At 39.9% G+C, this 20,217-nt stretch overlaps 1 protein-coding gene across 5 annotated transcripts in view; it reads left to right on the top strand.

The window, feature by feature from the left end:
* The window catches only part of SHANK2 (SH3 and multiple ankyrin repeat domains 2), a 489,211-nt gene that overhangs the window by 201,161 nt on the left and 267,833 nt on the right, over positions 1-20,217 (top strand). For 3 of the 5 annotated variants that reach the window (XM_042469292.1, XM_042469286.1, XM_042469278.1), the window contains exons 11-12: positions 12,853-13,159; positions 16,091-16,260. In XM_042469292.1, the coding sequence (XP_042325226.1) occupies positions 12,853-13,159; positions 16,091-16,260 (477 nt within the window). Of the gene's footprint in view, positions 1-3,358; positions 3,545-12,852; positions 13,160-16,090; positions 16,261-20,217 lie in introns of those variants that run through there. The other 2 variants (XM_042469300.1, XM_042469309.1) reach the window with 2 other exon arrangements.

The following is a 20,217-nucleotide window of genomic DNA, read 5'->3' as shown; positions in this document are numbered from 1 at the left end:
TTTTGGCTCTGTCCCCAAGACCTGCCCCCTGCACCGGGTGACACCCTGGTGTAGGACAGCACTGTCTCCATGTAACAATCCATATCTAATTTTAATTTTTCCTCCAGCAGCTCTATATGGTTTCTTCTTTCCTCCTATAATTCCCTGCTTATCTTGTATAAACAAACTTTTCATCTCTACTTGAGCCAGTATTCATCAGAACATGTTTCCAAAGACACCTACTTTCTGGTTTCTTTCCAACCTTAATTTTCCTCATCCCAGTGGTCCAGTTCACAAAACAAATATCCTTTTATTGGAGTTTAAATTTTTTCAGGTGGAAGTGGTTACTATGGCTTCTAGAAGATACTGGCTGTACTGGAAGTGTCATTCTGAAAATTTAATTAAAACAACAACAATTCTCCAAGCTCTAAAGGCAAAACCCACATTTTTTAAAAAAGAGATCATGTGTTTTTATGTCAGTAAAGGACTGTGGGAGAGCCAATATGGTGTGGTGGTTTTAGCATTGGACTGACTCTGGAGACCAGGGTTCAGTTTTCCACTTAGCCATGGAAATCCACTGGGCAAGTCACATTTTCTCAGCCTCAGAAGGAGACAAAGGCAAACCTCTTCTGACCAAATCTTACAAAGAAAACCCCATGATAGGTTCACCTTAGGGTCATCATAGGTCAGAAACAACTTGAAGGTATGCAAACACGCAAAGGGCTGTGAAGAGCTTTGGGAACAAAAGTTAAGATGAAATCTAGGAATGGGGTAAAATTTGTATTTCCTTTTGTTGAATTTTGTGAGTGTCATATATAGATGTTCAGTGGGCCCTTCACATCTGCTGGACTTTGGTTCCATGATCCCCCTCCTCATCCGTGTCAAAATCCGTGGACACTCATGTCCCATAATATACAACAGTATTATATGAAATGGCAAAATCAAGGATGGCTGAATCTGTGGATACAGAATCTGTGGATACGGAGGGCTAACTGTATTTCCCTTTTGCAACCTTCTCCTTTCCTCTCCCACATCCCTGCAAACTTTAGTTGCAGCAGTTCTAACTTGCTTCCCCCCCCCCCTTTTCAGCTAAAAATATCCTCCCACTCCAGTCTCTGTCCTTTTATGTGTTTGTTTTCCATAACACAAATTTTTGGGAGCTAGGAGAAGCAGGGAGGACTTGCCAGTAGTAAAAGTATATCATTTGTATTTGTCATGTAAGCCTCAGGGAGGCAATTTCAGAATGGCAGGAAACCATAACCAGTATTTGCATACAAAAGAATGCATTTCTGTAAAACAAAAATGCGTTGTTTGTCTGACTTATGTGCTCTAAATTGTATAAAAGATATAGAGGTTTCTTTGTAGCTGTAGTAAGCAGCTCCTTTGTAATGCTGATTTTCTGGGTTTTTGATTAAATGAGCATTTTGGTTGGCTCAATATTGCTGTTTTATGGATTTTGGATGTTACTGTACTTTGCTGTATGGCTAACATGGCTAGTGTCTGGATATGTTTTCTGAGCATGCATTGTGAGTCAAACTTTCACACATCCATGTATATATATATATCCACAGAGAGAGTGTGTGTATGTGAGAGAGAGATGCTTCTTTAAAAAGTAGATGAGTGAAAGTCATGGATTCTTCAGAAAAAGTTCTGGAAAATGTGTTTGTAGAAAGTTATGAGTGTATTTTTGTACCTTTTACAATCCAAATGATCCCCATGCATATTTCTGCCCTCTCATTTCCTGTGGCTGGGCTTTGTATAGTATTCAGCTAAGAGAGGGGGTTTGGGCTGATCTTTGCAGCAACTCAAAGCTTAAAAATAAATTCCAAACCTAAAAATACCTTCTTTGGCTTAGATGGCTTTTTTTCCATTAAAAATTAAGGGCGACATAAACACTGTAATATTCAATGAGTCCTAAACTGTTTGTGTTATTTATTCATACTTGCTAATTCTTTACACCTTTTTTAAAAAATCAGAAGCACAGGAAGATAAAATCTAGCTTTAAGTGGCTCTTCTCACCCCCTCTCCTCCCATTCTTGAAGGAATTGTTCTTAGCAACTAAGAGAGGCAGACTTTAACTACAGATACCTTGCCAACAAGAGGCAGATAGCACTGCAGTGAAACAACTATTATTAGTAAACAGTCCATTTATTCAAGTTTAGGCCAGTATCTTTTATAAGGCAACAGTTGATTTTGTATATGGTGGTAGTAAAACGTTCAGGTTTTTAAAATATAATGCTGCATCAGTTTCGTGACAAGTAAAATATTATATATGTAAAGGGACTCCTTCTTTCCAAATTCATTTTCATTGGCATTATCTCTTATAAAAGCTGGAATCCTGTACAAACATAGGAGTGAAACACACCACCCGTTTGCACCGGCTTCCGGGTGGTTTCAGAGCACAGTGTTTTGACGCCACACAATGAAGCCACCTGGAAGCCAGAATCCTGCCACCCACCCTCAGGTGGTGTAGCATTAGCTGCAGGTGCACTCTAAAGCCACAGCGGCATGGGAAAAGGTGGCTTTTTGCCAGCTGAAAAAGGAGTTGCTTCTTTTTGGGCTGGCAAAAAGCTGGATTGGGGCCACGGTGTGCAGTTGCTGTGGTCCCAACCCGGCTTTCACAGGGGTAGCCTATTTCACCCATAACTTGGAAGAAAATTGTTTTGAAGTTAGTACTGCTTGAGTAAAAATTTCACAATTGGTTTTTAGAAACCTTTTCCTATATATCCAGAGACATTCATCGGAAGACATCCATTCCCCCAAATAACACTTTTGAAAAGCATTATTAAAAATTAGCGGTATAGTAAGTTTTTGTTTGGAAGAAAAACTATTTTAGTGGAAGAACGTTTCTGTAAACAAAAGAGAAACAATTGTGCCTTAAGAAACTTGGGCTGCCAATTTTATCTGAATGCTCTGAAAACATGTGAAACTTGGAATTGATTAATTGTATACTAGCAGTGAAGCTGAAAAAGCATTGCTGGAAACCAGCCTATAAGTATCAGGAAGAGTTTTTTAGTCTGATTTTCACCAGTTCCACAGTTCCCAGATTTTTCAATATTTTCCCTCTAGCTTTTGAAATGCTGACATGAGCTAAGATGAATGACCGCTCTCCTCTCTCTCCAAATATTAATTTTGACCCTATTCAACCTGCACTGCTTCCTCTTGCTTCAGTCATCCCTCTTCCCTTACTCATAAATGTCTCCATTACAAAACCAGGAGAATCTTTCAAAGACTGCGCCGATGGTGTTCACATGACTAATACTATGAAAGATAGCAAGATTTTTTGAGCAGCTCCAGTCTACGCACAGTTGGCTCCCAGCTGACAGACAGAATGTGGGGTGGGCTTTGTCACCAGAATGCTGGGAACTCGATGCCCAGCTATCTTTCTAGTTATACGGTGCCCAGAAACCTGCTGCTTATGTCAGGGTGCAGTCAGTTAAAATACATAGAAATTGGATAGCTTTTATTCCTTTTTCATTTCATCAAAGGTTATGTAATGAGAGGATTGCTGCTAAAGTGAAAGGGAAAATGAAGTCTTTGTTAAATGCCTTAACAAAGAAAGAAGGTAAGCACTGAATGCAAAGCACTTGATGCTTGGGAACTGCTATTTTCTTCTGCTTGCTTAATATGATCCACTTACTTACTATGTAATTATACTAAGTTCCTTCTGGATCTTTTCCGGAATTCCTTTATGTTAGGTTTTTCTTTCAGACAACTCATTATAGGAGCTTGCATGTGACTTATCTTAGTGTGTCTCAGAGAAACCTTATGTTCGGTTTAGAGAAAAAGCTCTGTTAATGCCTAGTATATGTATTTGGCTAAATGTAAGGGTGTTTTTTTAAGGTTTGTATTATTATGGAATTTTAGGTTTATACAGTTCACATGATCAAGGAAAAACATTCAATGGATGTTAATAGTCGTATTTAATTCATAAGAAGTTATAATTACTTAGAAGCATGCTTTAGTTCTGCTTGTATATCTTCATCTGTATAGTTTGGCTACTATAATTAATTTTGGAAAATAAATGAAAATGAAAAATGAAAAACAATTCAGTTACACTTAACCATGCACATTCTTGTCACCTGTCTTTTAAAAATAGGACATGTGTTTATACTGTACATAAAATAAGTAGTAACTGTGAAACGCATATTGGAAATATCTACCCACTTGAAGGGTGCAAATTGAAATGGGAAAGAGAAAATATAACAGTTGTGTAGCAATAGAGGTTTATCACTAATTTTCTGCATAGCATGGCATTTGTACATTGTTTCAAAAAATATTTTTGTCTTTTATCTTTAATAGAATGCTTTGTTAACATCAGGTGAAAATTAGTACAAGAACTGTGAAAAGCTCTTTACACTTGTCATATGGTGTAGAAAGGGGATCTGAATTCTGAAATATATAGAAATCATTTTTGTGTGACTCTTTTTTTTCACTGAAATTTGGGGGGCCTGATATGGAGAGCAAATACGTAGCCAAGTCCATTAACGCATTAAATTGGAATACTTAGATTAAAGCTATTTTGAGTTCTTGTTTGTTTGCTCTGGACTTAATATGAAAGCCTTTCATAGGGATGGATCCAGATTGCCTGTCTATAAATGAAAGAATAAAGGAAAGCAATGGGATCTAGCAGAAGCTTTCTGTTGAATCATCCCTCTTCTGATTTCTGTCCATCTCCTTGAAACCCCAAGATCTCTCTAGAACAGGATGGAAGGTGATGCTGGAGTGTGTGGGAAAGGGGGAGTATGAGAAAACTGTCACCTTAGTGCTTTTCTTCATGACTTGTTAAACTGCTGAGGTCAAGTCTGAATTCAGTCCCCTGAGTTCAGTGGGACAGAAGCACATTACATTTAATGTAATGTGGATTCTGGATTCAGTAAACTGGGTTCAGTAATCTGAGGTTCAGTCCAAAGAATTTGTTGTAATTTCATATAAGATTGTTTATTTTGAAAGTGGGGATACTACCACCCAGATTAAATAGCAACATATATTTTCTGAGGGCCTTCCCCAGATGCTAAGTTTGAAAAGCTGAACTTAATGTACCTCATATATTTTACAAAATATAACCTGTTGAAAGGCTAATGCTAAGGTGGCTAAATGGCTGCTCAGTAGGCAATCAATACAATATATAATGATGGTTGGTTTTTAAAAAAATGTTGCATGGACATGTACTGTAGAACCAAGTGTTTATTTTTCTTAGGAAACTTGGTTTTGGCTTTAACATTTGGAATTTTGTGCCATATAGCTTTGGCATATTAATTTAAATATTTAAACACACAGTCATACTTTCTCTCAGTATGCATACATACCTACACATTTATGAACATAATTTTCTTTTGCTTTAAAAAAACAACCCATGAGTGTACTTAATTTGCTAAATTGCTGAAACAGAAATTTAAATCATAACAGATGGAGTGGAAGTGAAGAATCATACTGATTGCAATTCATTCCTTTCATCATTGTTAAAACATATTTGTGTTTTACAGAATACCTCGAGACAGTAGTTTCCTTATTTAAACAAGTTTATTTAAATCTTAATATTAATTGTTAAGGAATGAGAAGAAAACAGGTTCTAGGTTTAATTTTGGTACTTTAATTCCACTAAGAGATACATTCCTGTCTCTTGAGTTAATGAGAATTTTGACATTGATTACCGTGGGATGTATATGTCATCTGCTCATCCCTATCAAGCAACAAAAGTGAATATGCATATAAAAGTTTCAGCAAGCCAAAGGCTTTTAATCTTTACATGCATTCCAGATGTGTTGCAGAAGTTAATTATCACAGTAAACAGCATGTTTATGTATGCGCCACAACAGTTTTCAGTGGCTTAATTTTATACCTTATGCATTAGATTTTGGCTTTTCAGTGAAGTTGGACTCAGCAGTGGTCAGCTTCCTTACAGCCCAAAGGTATATCGCAAAGTTCATCCATCATAGAGTTCATTTGGAAAATTTGCAGTGCTGGTGTGTTATTTCAGAGGGGAATGCAAAGGATTACATGAGAACTCAGGAGCCTTCTCAGGAAAGCTTGAGACTTGTTAGCTTGTTATCAATAATTTTGGCCCAAGCTAGATGGGCCAAAAGGAGCCGCTTCTGGCCGCTTTGGGGGTGTGTGGTGTGAAGATGATGTATGCCCCCGATGTGACTGGAAGTTGCATTGAAGCTGCCCAGGGCCACTGATAAAAGAGCAGCAAAAATCTGCTCATTGCTGGTGGCCAGTTTGGGACTGGGGAGGCACCCCACTTTCCGAGTGGGCCCTCTCGTCCCCACGGTCCCTGGTGGATTGCAGGCCGATCTCAGCTGCAGCAGCCAGAAGCCGCTTCAAGCTACTCATCTGCTTTGCCCCTTTGTGTGAAACAGAACCTTCATTATGTGAAAAGTTTTGCTAATTGTTACGTTAAATACTTTAAAAAAAATAGAAGCCATGAACAATCTGCCAATCAGGCCTACATTTCAATGCAAACCTTTGCCAGTTTTCACACCATCCTGATCCACAGAGTAGAACTCATTTCACTTCAAAACTTCCCCAGGGTTTAAATAGTTCTTTATCCCTGGTTATGGCTGTTTCCTATAGATATAAAGGCAGGAAAATAATGAAGTAATGAATCAAAAGCTATTCAGTATGGCTTTATTAGAAATGTTTGAAAACCTCCTTCAAAATATGGGAAAATAACATTTGTCTCATACCATTGGCTAGTACAGTCGGCCCTTCTTATACATGGATTTTTTATACATGGATTCAAGTATCCACAGTTCGAAAATGTTCAAAAAAGTATAAATTTCAAATATCAAACCTTGATTTTTCAATTTTTATAAAGGACACCAATTTGCTATGTCATATTTAATCGGACTTGAACATCCATGGATTTTGTTATCCATGGGAACCAAACTTCAGTGTATAACAAGGGTCCACTGTATTCTAAGACACATCAAGGAACGGCTCTGGGTCTGTGGGAATTCCCCCTTCACACAGCTGCAGCATTTTTACATTGGAGGTTGTTGTTGGTTTCAAACAGCTTCCCAACATATGGTGATCCTAAGACAAACATGTCACAGGGCTGTCTTCACAAGACTTGTTCAGAGAAAGCTTGTCATTGCCTTCATCTGAGTTGAGGGGTGCTGTGGTAAAATTGCAGTAACAGATAAAGACTGAAGTGTGAAAACAGGACTTTTTGCTTTCTGAAATTTCAGTTATCTTTGGTATGGCCTTTTGCATTGACTCTTGGGAGCTGTTAGCACATGGCTATTTTCCCATTATTTACATAGCATCATGCTCTGTTCTGGTGGTGGAAAGGTAGATTAAAATCAAGTTTTTAAAAAAAAAATGCGGGCTGGCTTATCAAGTTTAGGATTCTACTTTGATTGTAGCATTGAAAAGTTCTGATTAAACTGTTTCAGATAATAAAGCACCCATTTGGCCAACAATTCCTTAAATTTTACAAAATGTTGTAAACAAAAAACAAGAAAATAGTTCAGGTAAGTTTTTAAAATTTAATTTCTAAAACTAGACAGTATTGTGATTATGAATTTTACAATTGATTTTGTAATGACCAAGTGATGGTAAGTGCAGGGGGGGGGATTAAAATTCTCTCCCATGTGTAATTGTGGATGGACAGATGGGATATGTAAACATTCTAATTCGTGTTAAAGAGGGCCGTGGACTTACATAACGTTTAAGCAGTATGTTGGGTAACAAGCTCTACTTTCAAGAGCAGCAGAAATTTTAATATTGTACTTTCAAAAGCGGTGTGAATCTTTGTTTTATGGGATGGCTTCTGGAGCATTATCTTGATAACAATCAGCAAGTTTTATAATGTTCCATTCTGAGGATGAAAACGTAGTCTAATAACCTCAACAGCCTTATGCAAGCTAAATGTCCCCTGTACTTACAAAATGAACAGTACATTCCTGAGGCTTCTGCTATCCTTTTCCTTTTCAGTCTCTTCCTCTTGAAAAGATTTCTAAACCAGCTGAAATACCACATCCCAACTCAGTTTTGATGTAGAAGTTGGAAAGCAAAATACCATAGCCTCATAACTGTGAAGAAATAGCCATAGTTAGCCATTGTGACAGATCTTTCAGTTAGTTTTTGCTCTGACAGAAAAAAATATATTCTCCAGCACTGTCAGTTGATGGTTGGAAAGTCATATCAAGAGGAGAATTATGTATAAAAAGTAACATGACATGTACATCCAAGGTTTGATAAGTGGAATCAATATTATGCCACACTGTTCTCTTTTTTTTCCTCATGAGGCCTACCTTCCTATCCAGCAGCTGTGTATTTGTTTCTGCATGTTGACATAGGCAGGAGATGGGCCTTCCGGATGTTCTTGGACTCCAGTTTCCATCAAACCTAGGCAGCATGATCAGGGGCAGAGATGAAGAGAGGGCTATAGGTTTCTCCTGTTGGTGTAGGGATGCCTATATTAATATTTGGCACTTGTGCATTTATTGCATGCTCACACAAAGATAATCTGAATAGTCCTTAGAAAAATCTTGTATACTATTGCTCCCATGTTAGAGTCACCTTGGCAACAGATTATTCTGTGTTATTGAATGTGTTTCAATTTGTGCAGCCTGAGGATATGAGCAGGATCCCTTAGAGAAATGAGAACTGCTGTGTATGAACTGCATCCTTGCTTGTCCTGGCTTCTGAAAGCAGTCAGAGGGGGAGTGGGTATGGGGAGTGGTAAGTGCCTCACCGCAGCAAGGCAGGGTTCCGTCTTTCCTAAAAGTGACTGGGATCAAGTCATTACTGGAAAAAAATAAAAACCCTGAACCCACCATGCTAGAGAATTACAGGACAGTCTCCAATATTCCTTTCCTGAATCACATAGAGCATGCAGTAGCTTTCCAGCTCCCGGTATTATGGGATAAAACAGATTATCTAGATTCATTTCAGTATGGCTTCAGACCTGGGTATGAAACAGAGAGGAGCTTTGGTTGCCTTGGTGGATTTCCTACATAGGGAACTGTACAGGAGTAATGTGTTCCTATTGGTTCTGCTGGACCTCTCAGTGGCTTTCAGTACCATTGACCATGGTCTCCTTCTGAGCCACGTCTCTGGGATGGAACTTGGGGGCACTGTTTGACAATGGTTCTGGTCCTTTCTGGAGAGTCAAACTCAGAAGGTGGTGCTGTGGGATGCCTGTTCTATGCCCTTACTATTGGTTTGTAGCCTCAGAGCTTGGTTCTGTCTCCCATTCTGTTTAAAATCTACATGAAATTTTCAAATTTGGAGTCCTGATGACACCTAAATCAATTTCTTCTTCCCATTGGATTCCAAGGAAGATCTCTCGATTCTGAACTGGTATCTATTGTCAGTAATAGACTGGATGAAGGCAAATGAATTGAACCTTAATCTAGATAAGACAAAGATGCTCCTCATCACTAAAAGGCAGATTGGAGAATAGGGATGTTATCCCTATGAAATCTCAGCCTTTCAGTTTGGGTGGAGCCTGGATGCACAGGTTTCAGTTGTGGCCAGGAGTGCATTTGCACAGTTAAATGTAGTGTGCCAGTTCTGCTAATTGCTTGAGCAGTCAGATGTGGCTATAGTACCAAAGGTCTTGATTACATCCCATTTGGACTGTTGCAATGCACTCTACATGGGGCTGCCTTTTTAACCTGTTTATATACTTGAGCGGGCCAAAATGCTGTAGTTAGAATGCTAACTGAGGCCAATCACAGGGAGCATCTAACTCATCTGTTGCAACAGCTCCATTGACTATCAGTTCATTTCTGGGCACAATTAAAAGTGCTGGTCACAACCTATATAGATTTATACAGCTTAGGTCCAGACTGTTTGAAAGACAGTATTTCCCCATATGACCCTGAAGACCCTCAGGGGGAAGCTTTCTCTCAGTCTTGCCACCATCAGGTCCCTTTAGTGAGTATACAGGAGAGAGCCTTCTAAGTGGCTGTTCCCATCCTGTGGAATTTCCTTCCATAGGCGGCTAAGCTGGCACCCTCTCTACTCTCCTTTTTCCAGCAGGCAAATACCTTCTTGTCCAAACAGGCTTTTAATGTATAAATACTTTCAGGAAGCCTTCTTATGTGGGTAGGGAACTCTACTTTAAGTTTTGCATGCTTTTAATGATTTTATATTGTGTCATTTATGATCTGAAAAATGTCAAACTTTGAATTTTGTTTTAATTTTATTGTTATGTTTTTAGGTATATTTGTTTTATTGTTTATGAGCTGCACTGGATTCCACACCAGGAAAAAGGCAGCATATAAATGCAATCAATCAATCAATCAATGGAAACTGAGGTTTAAAAAGGAACGACTTATTCAAGACCAACCTAATGAAATTTTAGGTGAAGAAAGGTTTGAGCTGCTAATTTATGTTACGTAAGCGGGTTACAGACTGCCCGTTTGGGGCGGCCTGCACCCGCCCCTTTCCCCGCTGTATCAGGGCCTCAGCTGCCAGACCGTCAGTCTCCAAGGCCCCGATCCGCCACTTTGCAGCCCACAAGGAAGCGGCAAAAGGCCCCTTCCCCACGGCCTGGAAAGGGGTGTCCTTGGGGCTTCAAGCCCCAAGGACACCTGGCGATGGTGGGGAGGAGGAGAAAGGGGCCACTTGGCCCCTTTCTTCTCTGCCTTGCTGGACGCAGCCATGTAAAGGCTGCGCCCAGTGACGCAAAACCCAGAAGGAGCTCTGTTTCGGAGCTCCTTCTTACACCGCGGAAAGGGCGCTCTAGGCACCCTTGCGTGGTGCAAAGACGTCATGTCCACACCGCCTCGTTTGGAGGCGGCGCGGTCATGACGTCGTAATGGCAGTGGCCGTGTGGAACGGCCGCTGACATTTTGTACGGACTGGGTCCGTACTAGGGTTAGGGGCGTCAGGAAGTGACGCCCCTTTCTAACCCTAATACGGACCCAGTCCGTATTTTCAGGCCCGTCTGTAACAGGCCTTTGGTAGGTATGTTATTACCCACCATGTAATCCCGTGCACCTGATATTTAGAGCCTACTGAAAGAGTGGCAACTTTACAACAGGAGGAAGCCGCTCTGCTTTCCTACACTGCAGTGTGCTGTTGCTGTAACAGCAAAACATGGTTTGTTTATTTGTTTGTTTATTTATTTATTAAATTACTATCACCCCGTTCTCCCTGAGGGGACTCAAGGCGGCTCACAATAACAATTCTAAAAACATACTTCAATAAAAAAATTAAAAGATCAGCTAAAAACAATATAAAATTATAAACATTAAAACCGCAATAACATCACAATATCTATCCCATATAAACCCTACCTGAACAGAGCCGTTTTTACCTAACGATGAAAGGCAAGCAAGGAAGGGGCCAGCCTTGCTTCTCATGGAAGGCATTCCAGAGAGCAGGAGCAGCCACTGAGAAGGCTCCCTCTCATGTCCTCACCAGGCAAGCCTGTGATGGTGGAGGGCCTGAGAAAAAGCCTTCCCCGGAAGATCTTATGGTTCTAGCAGGTTTGTATGGGGAGATACGGTCTCTCAAACAATCTGGACCTAAGCCATGTAGGGCTTTAAAAGTCATAACCAGCACTTTGAATTGTGCCCCGAAATGAACTGGTAGCCAATGCAGCTGTTTCAGCAAGGGAGTTATGTGATCCCTATAACTGGCCCCAGTCAGCATTCTGGCAGCTGCGTTTTGCACACACTGAAGTTTCCAAACAGTTTCCAAAGGCAGCCCCACATAGTGCATTGCAGGATGTAATCAAGGCATGTGTCACTGTAGCCAGATCTGACGTCTCAAGGAATAGACGCAGCTGAGACAAAAGTTTTAACTATGCAAATGCACTCCTGGCCACTGCTGAAATCTAGGCATCCAGGCTCAGAGTGGAGTCCAGGAGCACACCCAAGCTATGAGCCTGAGATTTCAGGGGAGGGTAACCCCATCCAGCATAGGCAATGTCCCTATTCCCTGATCTGTCTTATGACTGACCAGAAGCAACTCTATCTTGTCTTATTCATGTGATTATGTTCGAAAGGAAATGATTGAACGTGTTCACTTCCATTTTTAATTAAATGCAGTTTGTCACTGTGTCTGAACTTTAAAACAATGTTACTTTGCAATAGTGCTTTAAAAGACATGAACCATCCTTACAAACCACAATATTGATAAACCTTGTTTCAATAAACCATATAAAACTAACAATAGTTTGTGTGGATTCCGACATTATGATAATGCTAGTAAATTAATAATAAGCCCTATTCAGGAGTTACTCATCACACAAGATCAGGCAAGCATCTAGTCCCTGTCCTTTCTATCATCACTTTGTCTACATAGAAGGCAATGTATCTAAAGAGGAGAAGTTCCTCTTTACACCGAGGCCTTGCACACAACCAAGATCCCTAATTTTCCAGTAATATTGGTCATGTGGACAGCCTCCTTGAAAACAGGGTCTTCTCTGGTGATACAACTGATAGAAAGGTAAACTGAAAGGAAGGAAAAGGGGCCCTTGGTCTAGTATGGCCCCCTTCAACTTTCTTATATTAAGAAGCAATGAATATGTTTTTTCTGAGATTGATGAATGCCAACAACTGCTTATTGTTCATGAGTCAGAAATGGTTAGCATCGACTGCCATTCTCCAGTTCTGGGCTTTACAGTGAAATATAATGTCACTGAGATTTTTAAGTAATGTGGAGCTTTATTGCTTATTAATTCAGTGTGTTTCTGCAAAAAGTTATCTTTAATTTTAATTGCAGCTTAAATATAATTCTACTGCTCATCTTGATTAGACAATCAGTCAAAGCATACTTTCACATCCTATTTCAAGGGGCACTATATATTGCTGATTTAGGGGGTGGGTGGGTTATATGATATGTTTGATTAAAATCACATGTGTTTGCTGGAGAATCATTTTGTATTCTGTCTCCCTTTCAATTTAGTGCCATTTAGAGAGGCTCCTACTTATTCGAATAGAAGACGGAGGCCCCAAAGTACCTTGGCAACACCTCGTGTCTTGCTTCGATCCAACAGCGATAACAATCTGAACATCAACGTTCCTGATTGGTCAGCCTCTTCTTTAGCTTCTTCACACCGTAGCCTTTCACCACACCTACTGCAACAGATGCAGAACAATCCCAATGGAACTGTGAGAACAGTTGGGAGCTACACTTCATCCTCTCGGAGCCGCTCACCATCATTAAATAGGTTAGGAGAGGATGCAAAACGGCAGCAACACCGGCATGTCAGGTGACCTTTCAATATTCCATTTTTTAAATTTGAAAATTATTGCATGTGTATTTTTTAAAAGATTGGTAACAAATACAAGTCTAAATACAAATGAACCTTGCCTCTCCTGAATCTTTACTGCTAGTCTCTTTACTGCTATCCTCCAGCCATAACCGAAAAGCAGAGGATAAAGTCAGAAGAAAGAAATAACTAGGGGTGATGGAGTGCAGGAGTGGCAGGTTTTGCCAAAAACTATGGTAACATTTATAGTTGCTTGAGCAAACGTCACAAATAATTGTGATTTATTTTCTTCATGAGATGCTTCAATTTTAACTATAGAGGTAATATCCAAGATCCATTTTCAATTTGTTGTACAGTTAGGAGTTTACCACACTGTTTCTCTTGGTCCGTTCTGAGAACGGAATGGAAGGAGCAGGAACGAGTGTGGAACAAGTGGGGGACGGATTTTACTGCACACACCAGTCCTTCATTCGTTCCATTCCCCCTCTCTTCCGTTCTCAATCCGTTCCAGAGGGGGGAATTTTTGAGAACTGTTCAGAACAGTTCTCAAAAAGCGTTCCCTCTGGAACGGAATGGGAGCAGAAGAGAGGGGGAATGGAACGAGAGAGGGACTGGAGTGTGCAGTAAAATCCGTCCCCCACTCATTCCGTTTCATGCTGGGCCGTTCTGAGAACAGCCCTGAAGACCTGTGCGATAAGCTTCTTAGTCTCAAATGTGTTGTCATTGAGGTCAGCAATTGTTTCTCTCCAGTCATTCCATAGCAACTATGTTTGTCCTTTCAACCTAGTCTACAGGAATTCCTAGACTGTGTATCTCTTTTTCTAATTGTTACTTCCTCCCTAATAGTCCTTGAAACATTTTTTAAAACTTTATATCACATAACATTTAAAACATTTGTACGTGTGATTAGACACTGGGAATTTCCCAGTAGCAGCATGAATTTACTTCTGCAAAAGGTTTGCCACCTAACCTCAGTTGTTATTCTGAGGTTTTGGCATCTATTTCTGTTTTGTCAGAGTTGAGCAGAACAAATTATATGAGCACTTCTGAAAATCTTTTCCTGCATCAGTGATAATTATAGTGAATAAATTGAGATAATTTATCATGATGTTGGGTCCGAATGTTCTACATTTTTTCAATATCCAGATGAATTGTATAATTGGCTATACATAAATTCCATCTAAACAATATAATCAGAATATTTAAGTGCTGACACCTGCCTGCTTTCCAATATGAAAATGAAATTGTATTCAGAATATGTATAGTGGAAATCACACATTAATTTTTTTTTCCAAAAAATTAACAAAACAGAATCTAGAAGTTGCTTGTTAAATCTTGCATAGTTATATTAAACAATAATAGGATGGAAGCAGATTGTAAGATTCAGTAACAGTTTTAAATATGAAAGTGTGTACTGTCACCCAACTTACTATTGTTTATTTTATTTATTTATTGGCTTTATATAATAGAATCATAGAGTTGGAAGACACCATTGAGTCCAACCCTTTGCCATGCAGGAACTCACAATCAAAGCATTCCCGACAGATGGCCATCTAGCCTCTGTCTAAAAACCTTCAAAGAAGGAGATTCCACCACACTCCAAGGGAGTGTGTTCCACTGTTGAACATCTTTTACGGTCAGGAAATTCTGCCTAATGTTTAGTTGGAATCTCTTTTTCTGTACTTTGAATATATCATTCCCTATCCTAGTTTCTGGAGTAGCAGAAAACAAGCTTGCTCCATCCTCAACGTCCCTTCAACAAGGTTATTGTGTAACCCCTTAAGCTTCTCTTCCCCAGGCTAAACATATCTACTTTCCTAAGTGGCACCTGCTAGGGCATGATTTAATATACTTCTCTAGCTTTACTCTTATTCTTGATATTAGCAGTTCATGTTAAAGACAAGAAACTAGCATTTTGAGTGGAAGAATAGAAGTGAGGTCACACTGCTTAACTCTTTCCCCACTACAAGTTTTCCCCCATTTTTTTTTTAAAGAAAGGTACCTCTGAAATACACTGGCAGTAAAAGATGCTTAGTGAAAAAGTATGAGCCCCAAAACAGTCAGTAGTGGATGTGTGGGGCAATCCCTGTCTCCCAGTTTCTGGAAGATGAAAGCATTAGTTACATTTATGTTAATTAATTGTTGTTAACGATGGATATTCAACATTGTTGTTTTGTGTCTGTGGCTGCTGTTGTATTCCTGATGTAAATTTAACCATAAGTGCTATAAACACCTGAATTGTTATCTTGATTCATGTGTCATTTTAATTAACCAGGGGATTATAAACCTGGAGTCAGTTCTGTGTTTTTGCATTTGTATTGTAGTATAATTATGTGTATACTCGACTATAAGTTGACCTCATGTATAAGTTGAGGGCAAGTTTTCGGGCCAAAATTATGGATTTTGCTATGACCTGTGGATAAGTTGAGGGTAAAACTTAGGGGCATATAGCAAAGGATCTAAAGGATGAAGCAAGGCAAAACAATGTGAAAGAACTTATACAATTCCAGCAGACATAGCTCTTTGTGCTTACTCTTAAGGCTGGATGGATAAAGAGAATAGAGAGGCTCGGTGCTTCACATATTATAATCTTGCTTTTCACCAGGAGATGGTTCCTTCTTTTAAATAAGAATTAAGATACAGTACTTACATTGACTCATGGATAAGTTGACTCAAGTTTTTTGGGTCAATTTTCCAACCTAAATTTCTAGACTTATACATGAGTATATACAGTAAGTGACCTTTTCCACTTAGAAGTTTATTTGGTGGTTAGGACTACCTGGTAGGTGCTTTATGAAACACTAGCAATCTGGTTGGTATGGTCATATTTTATGAGGTGGTCCAAAAGAAAAGAAAAGGAAAAGGAAAGAAAAGAAGGGACACAAAGTTTAAAAAATAAAATAATATGATTTCCTTTTGCCCATCCTCCAGTGCCAGTTATAACCCCAGTGCCAACAAGGATATTATATCTGCCTTGGAATATCAGGGTACAAAACGCAAACTTTACAGTGCTGTACCTGGAAGACTGTTTATTGTCGTGAAGCCATATCAACCTCAAGGAGAAGGGGAGATTCATTTGCACAAAGGGGACAGGGTAAAAGGTCAGTCTTTTTTTTTTTAACAAATGTTCTTGAATTAAAAACCATATCATTTTTTGTTTTCCAAACAAAAGTTGTTTGAAGCAATTTAGTTAAAGCAGCAAAGTGAACTCATCAAATAGTTGTTTCAGTTCATTTTCTAAACCAGGCTAAACCTTAAAGCTGCTCAGTTCAAATTCAGACAATGCACATTTGAATAAATGGTCTGATATCCTTCAAATGCATTTGTACTGGATCCTGCCAGAATAATAACATATTACAAAAATGCCAATTTGTGTTGCATGGAACAAGTTAATGAGCTTAGAATTATTACTGTGAAGCATGCCTTCAATCAAATAATAAGCAGGCAACTGTAAATATGTAATGCTTATAATTTGTGTGCAAACAGACAGCTAAAATAAAGGAAAAGCAGTTCACAGGGAAAAGCATGAAATAAAAAAATATAAAATGTTCCCATGGGTTAAAGTAAAAACACACTAAGATTTCAATTCTATACATAATGTACCTGCCAGTAAATCACATGGACCTTAGCAGGATGTATGTGTTCATAAACATGTATAGGACTGAAACGACTTTAATATCCCTTTTTAGTGTAAGGTGAACTAGGCAGAGGACAACTATATGATTTTGATGTTTTCACATCTGACCATCAAGGAAGTAAAATTCCATGGTTCTGTGGGACACTCTTAGGGGCTGGGCAAACGGGTCAGAAAAGCATTGGCTGAGCCAAGAGTGATCACCAAGTTGATGTGGGGACGGGTGGGTGTTCATATACCCACTCATCCTTGTGCCATGGACCCACTATCACTGTGCACCCCTTACCTTACTATTATTATTATTATTATTATTATTATTATTATTAGTAGTAGTAGTAGTAGTAGTAGTAGTATCCCGTTCTTTTCCCAGAACTGGGAACCTTGCCTTCAGGCTTAATTTATTTTCCTTTTATTGCCTCTCACTCCTGGAACCTTCTTCCCCCGTGAACAAGAGCCATCACTTCTTTAACCAGCTTCAAAACGGAGTTGAAGACCATCCTGTTCAGAGAAGCATTCCCAGGCATTGCATAACTGTCACTTGCTATTTGATGTTCTTTTGTTGCCTGTTTTATTGAATCATTTCCTGTACTGCTATATATTTTATATGTATTATCCTACTAGAGAGGCAGGCTAACTCCAACAGGCCTCCCTGGAAGAAGTTTACCCATCCATTAAGAAGCCAAGCCCTCCCTCCAGTCCATTTGCCTTGGTCCAGGCCTTGGAGGTAGAGAAGAACTGCTGGCCCTCATCCCCTTCCCCTCCACCACTCCCTTCTCCTTTTGTGTCGTGTCTTTTTAGATTGTAAGCCTGAGGGCAGGGAACCGCCTAATTAAAAGATTGTATGTACAGCGCTATGTAAATTTACAGCGCTTTATAAATAAAGGTTAATAATAATAAATAATAATTCCAAGCATCCTTCAGGTACAGATTTGGCAGACTATTTACTTTCATTTTTACTTTTACAATTTGGTTGGCAAACAACAACAAGCAAAGGCACCCACACCTACTGCTTAGTATATTGAAAAAAGGCAGAGGTGCCTTGGGCTTGGAAGTAATGTACTGAATCCAAACTTGTTTGGTTTGAAGTGAAAAGAAAATTTACTTGTTTCTGAAATGTTCAGAAGGAGGGAGGTTTTTAAAATTTTTCTTACTAACATGACAGTCTCCAAGTAGTAAGTGAAAGGCTACCATGGGTACTGCCAATACATACACTTTTTTAAAAAAAAAAAAGTCTCATGCTCTAGAGATGCTTGAAAAGATAATTCAATTTGCATATATACATACCCTCCAACTGTCCTGATTTGGCAGGGATAGTCCTATTAATTCTTTGTTGACCAAAAAGAAAAATATTTTTTTCTGGATTCTCTTTCCACTTTCCCTCTTCATTCTCAGTTTACTTTAGTTGGGGAAAACTGAATTAAAAGTGCAGAAGTAGTTCACTCAGGCGCGTTACAGACCGCCCCTTTGGGGCGGCCTGTAGGCGCGCCTTTCCCTGGTGTATCGGGGCCTCAGTGGCCAGAACGGCAGCTGCTGAGGCCCCGATCCACCGCTTTCCGGGCCGCGGGGAAGCGGCAAAAGGCCGCTTCCCTGCAGCCTGGAAAGGGGTGTCCTTGGAGCTTCAAGCCCCAAGGACACCCCGCGGCGGCGGGGAGGAGGAGAAAGGGGCTGTTTGGCCCCTTTCTCCCTTGCGTTGCTGGGCGCAGCCGTCTGAAGGCTGTGCCCAGCGACGCAAACCAGGAAGGAGCTCCGAAATGGAGCTCCTTCCTGCTCCGTGCAAAGGGCGCATTAAGCGCCCTCGCGCGGACTGACGACTTCACGTCCGCGCCGCCCCATATAGAGGCATCACGGTCGTGACATCGTCATGGCGGCCCCCTTGTGGAAGGGGCGCCGCCATTTTGTACGAACGCAGTCCGTACTAGGGTTAGGGGTGTGTGGAAGCACCGCCCCTTCCTAACCATAGTACGGACTGAGTCCGTACTTAAAGGCCCATTTGTAACGGGCCACAGTTAGCTCAGCTGGGGAGAAAAGACATGAGAAAGTGGGATCTTGGTCTTCCTGGTAGATTCAGGCAAAAGTAAATGTCTGCAGCCTCTCCTAGCCTGTGTACTTCCTTATTAATCACTTTTGCCAACTTGACCATGCACTGATGTTGCTTGACTACATAATATGTTTGTAACTATACATTTTGGCCCTGGAGTGCTAAGGGGAAAGCTGATACCAAATGACCAAAAAAGATTGTGTAAAGAACAGCACTGTTGAAGGGATACTTGTATGGCCTGAAGGATGGTCAGCTAAACTTAATCTCTGATAAGCACAGTAGCAGACAGAAAGACCTACATTAATAGAACACTTGATTAAAACTGCTTGTGAACAAACAGATTGAACTAATAGGTTCTAGCCAAAGCTATCCCCCATGGACATGTATGGTATCCAAGAACACCACAATTGCTTTGTCCCTAATGTGGAAAACATCCCAAATACCTCTTCTTTTCTTTTCTTAAATTTAATTGATTTAAGTCGGTCTTCTTGAAATATGAGTAAGTCTGAATTCTTCCCAGCAATAATATATCGATATCTATCAACTGACTGCCATTTTATGACACCAAAAATCTACTGCTTAAAGTGGCATCTCACCTTTTCTAGGACAAACCCTGATTAAGAGAAACTTGCATATTGCAGGTCTCTAGGGGGAAAACACCTTTCAAATCTTCCCTCACTTTTAAAATTGTATGTAAGGGTTATATTAATTCCTTTTCTGTAAAATGCCTTGGCAACGACAATTGTTTCCCCCCCCCTTACACTTCTTTTTGCAGCTCTCAGTTTCACAGTACCTGTTAAGTCACGGGATCAATTTCAGACTTAATACCTATGCATACATGAGCCTTTACTCTTTGTAAGATATCATAACTCCTCATTGCCATTTTCTTCTGCTATAAAAATCAGCAGAGTGTTGAAAAACATACTCTGACTATGTGTACTTACCGTGGATTATGTGAACATTATTTATGAATCAAGGCTATTAGAGTCACACAAAGTCACCCAGTTGCAAAGTTTCTGGCGTTAACCATTAAGTAATACATTTTCTTTTGAGTAGTATTAACTCTGTAAATAATGAATTTTGCAATTGAGTTTATGAGGTTCAGCATGTATATGTCATAATTCCTGTAACCCAAAGTCTCATTAACATTTCCTCCTAGGCTCCATTCTCACTGGCACTGTTGCACTGGAAGGAACTGGGAAGATTTGGTTTCTGCCCCCCCCCCCCCCCCGAATGACTCCGGAAGCAAGTGCCCACTATAAATACCTTAATCGGGGTATTTAACCCCGGAATGCCATTGCAGCTCTTTAAACTGGTTTAAAAGGAAGAGTCCTCTGCTGTCAATCAAATTAGTTCTGCTTTTGTAAAAGGTGACGTTTCTTGCAG

Source organism: Sceloporus undulatus, chromosome 1 (assembly GCF_019175285.1).
Source record: "Sceloporus undulatus isolate JIND9_A2432 ecotype Alabama chromosome 1, SceUnd_v1.1, whole genome shotgun sequence".
Lineage (NCBI taxonomy): Eukaryota > Metazoa > Chordata > Lepidosauria > Squamata > Phrynosomatidae > Sceloporus > Sceloporus undulatus.
The sequence above is the reverse complement of the archived record's forward strand: the minus strand, read 5'-3'. Positions and strand labels throughout refer to the sequence as shown.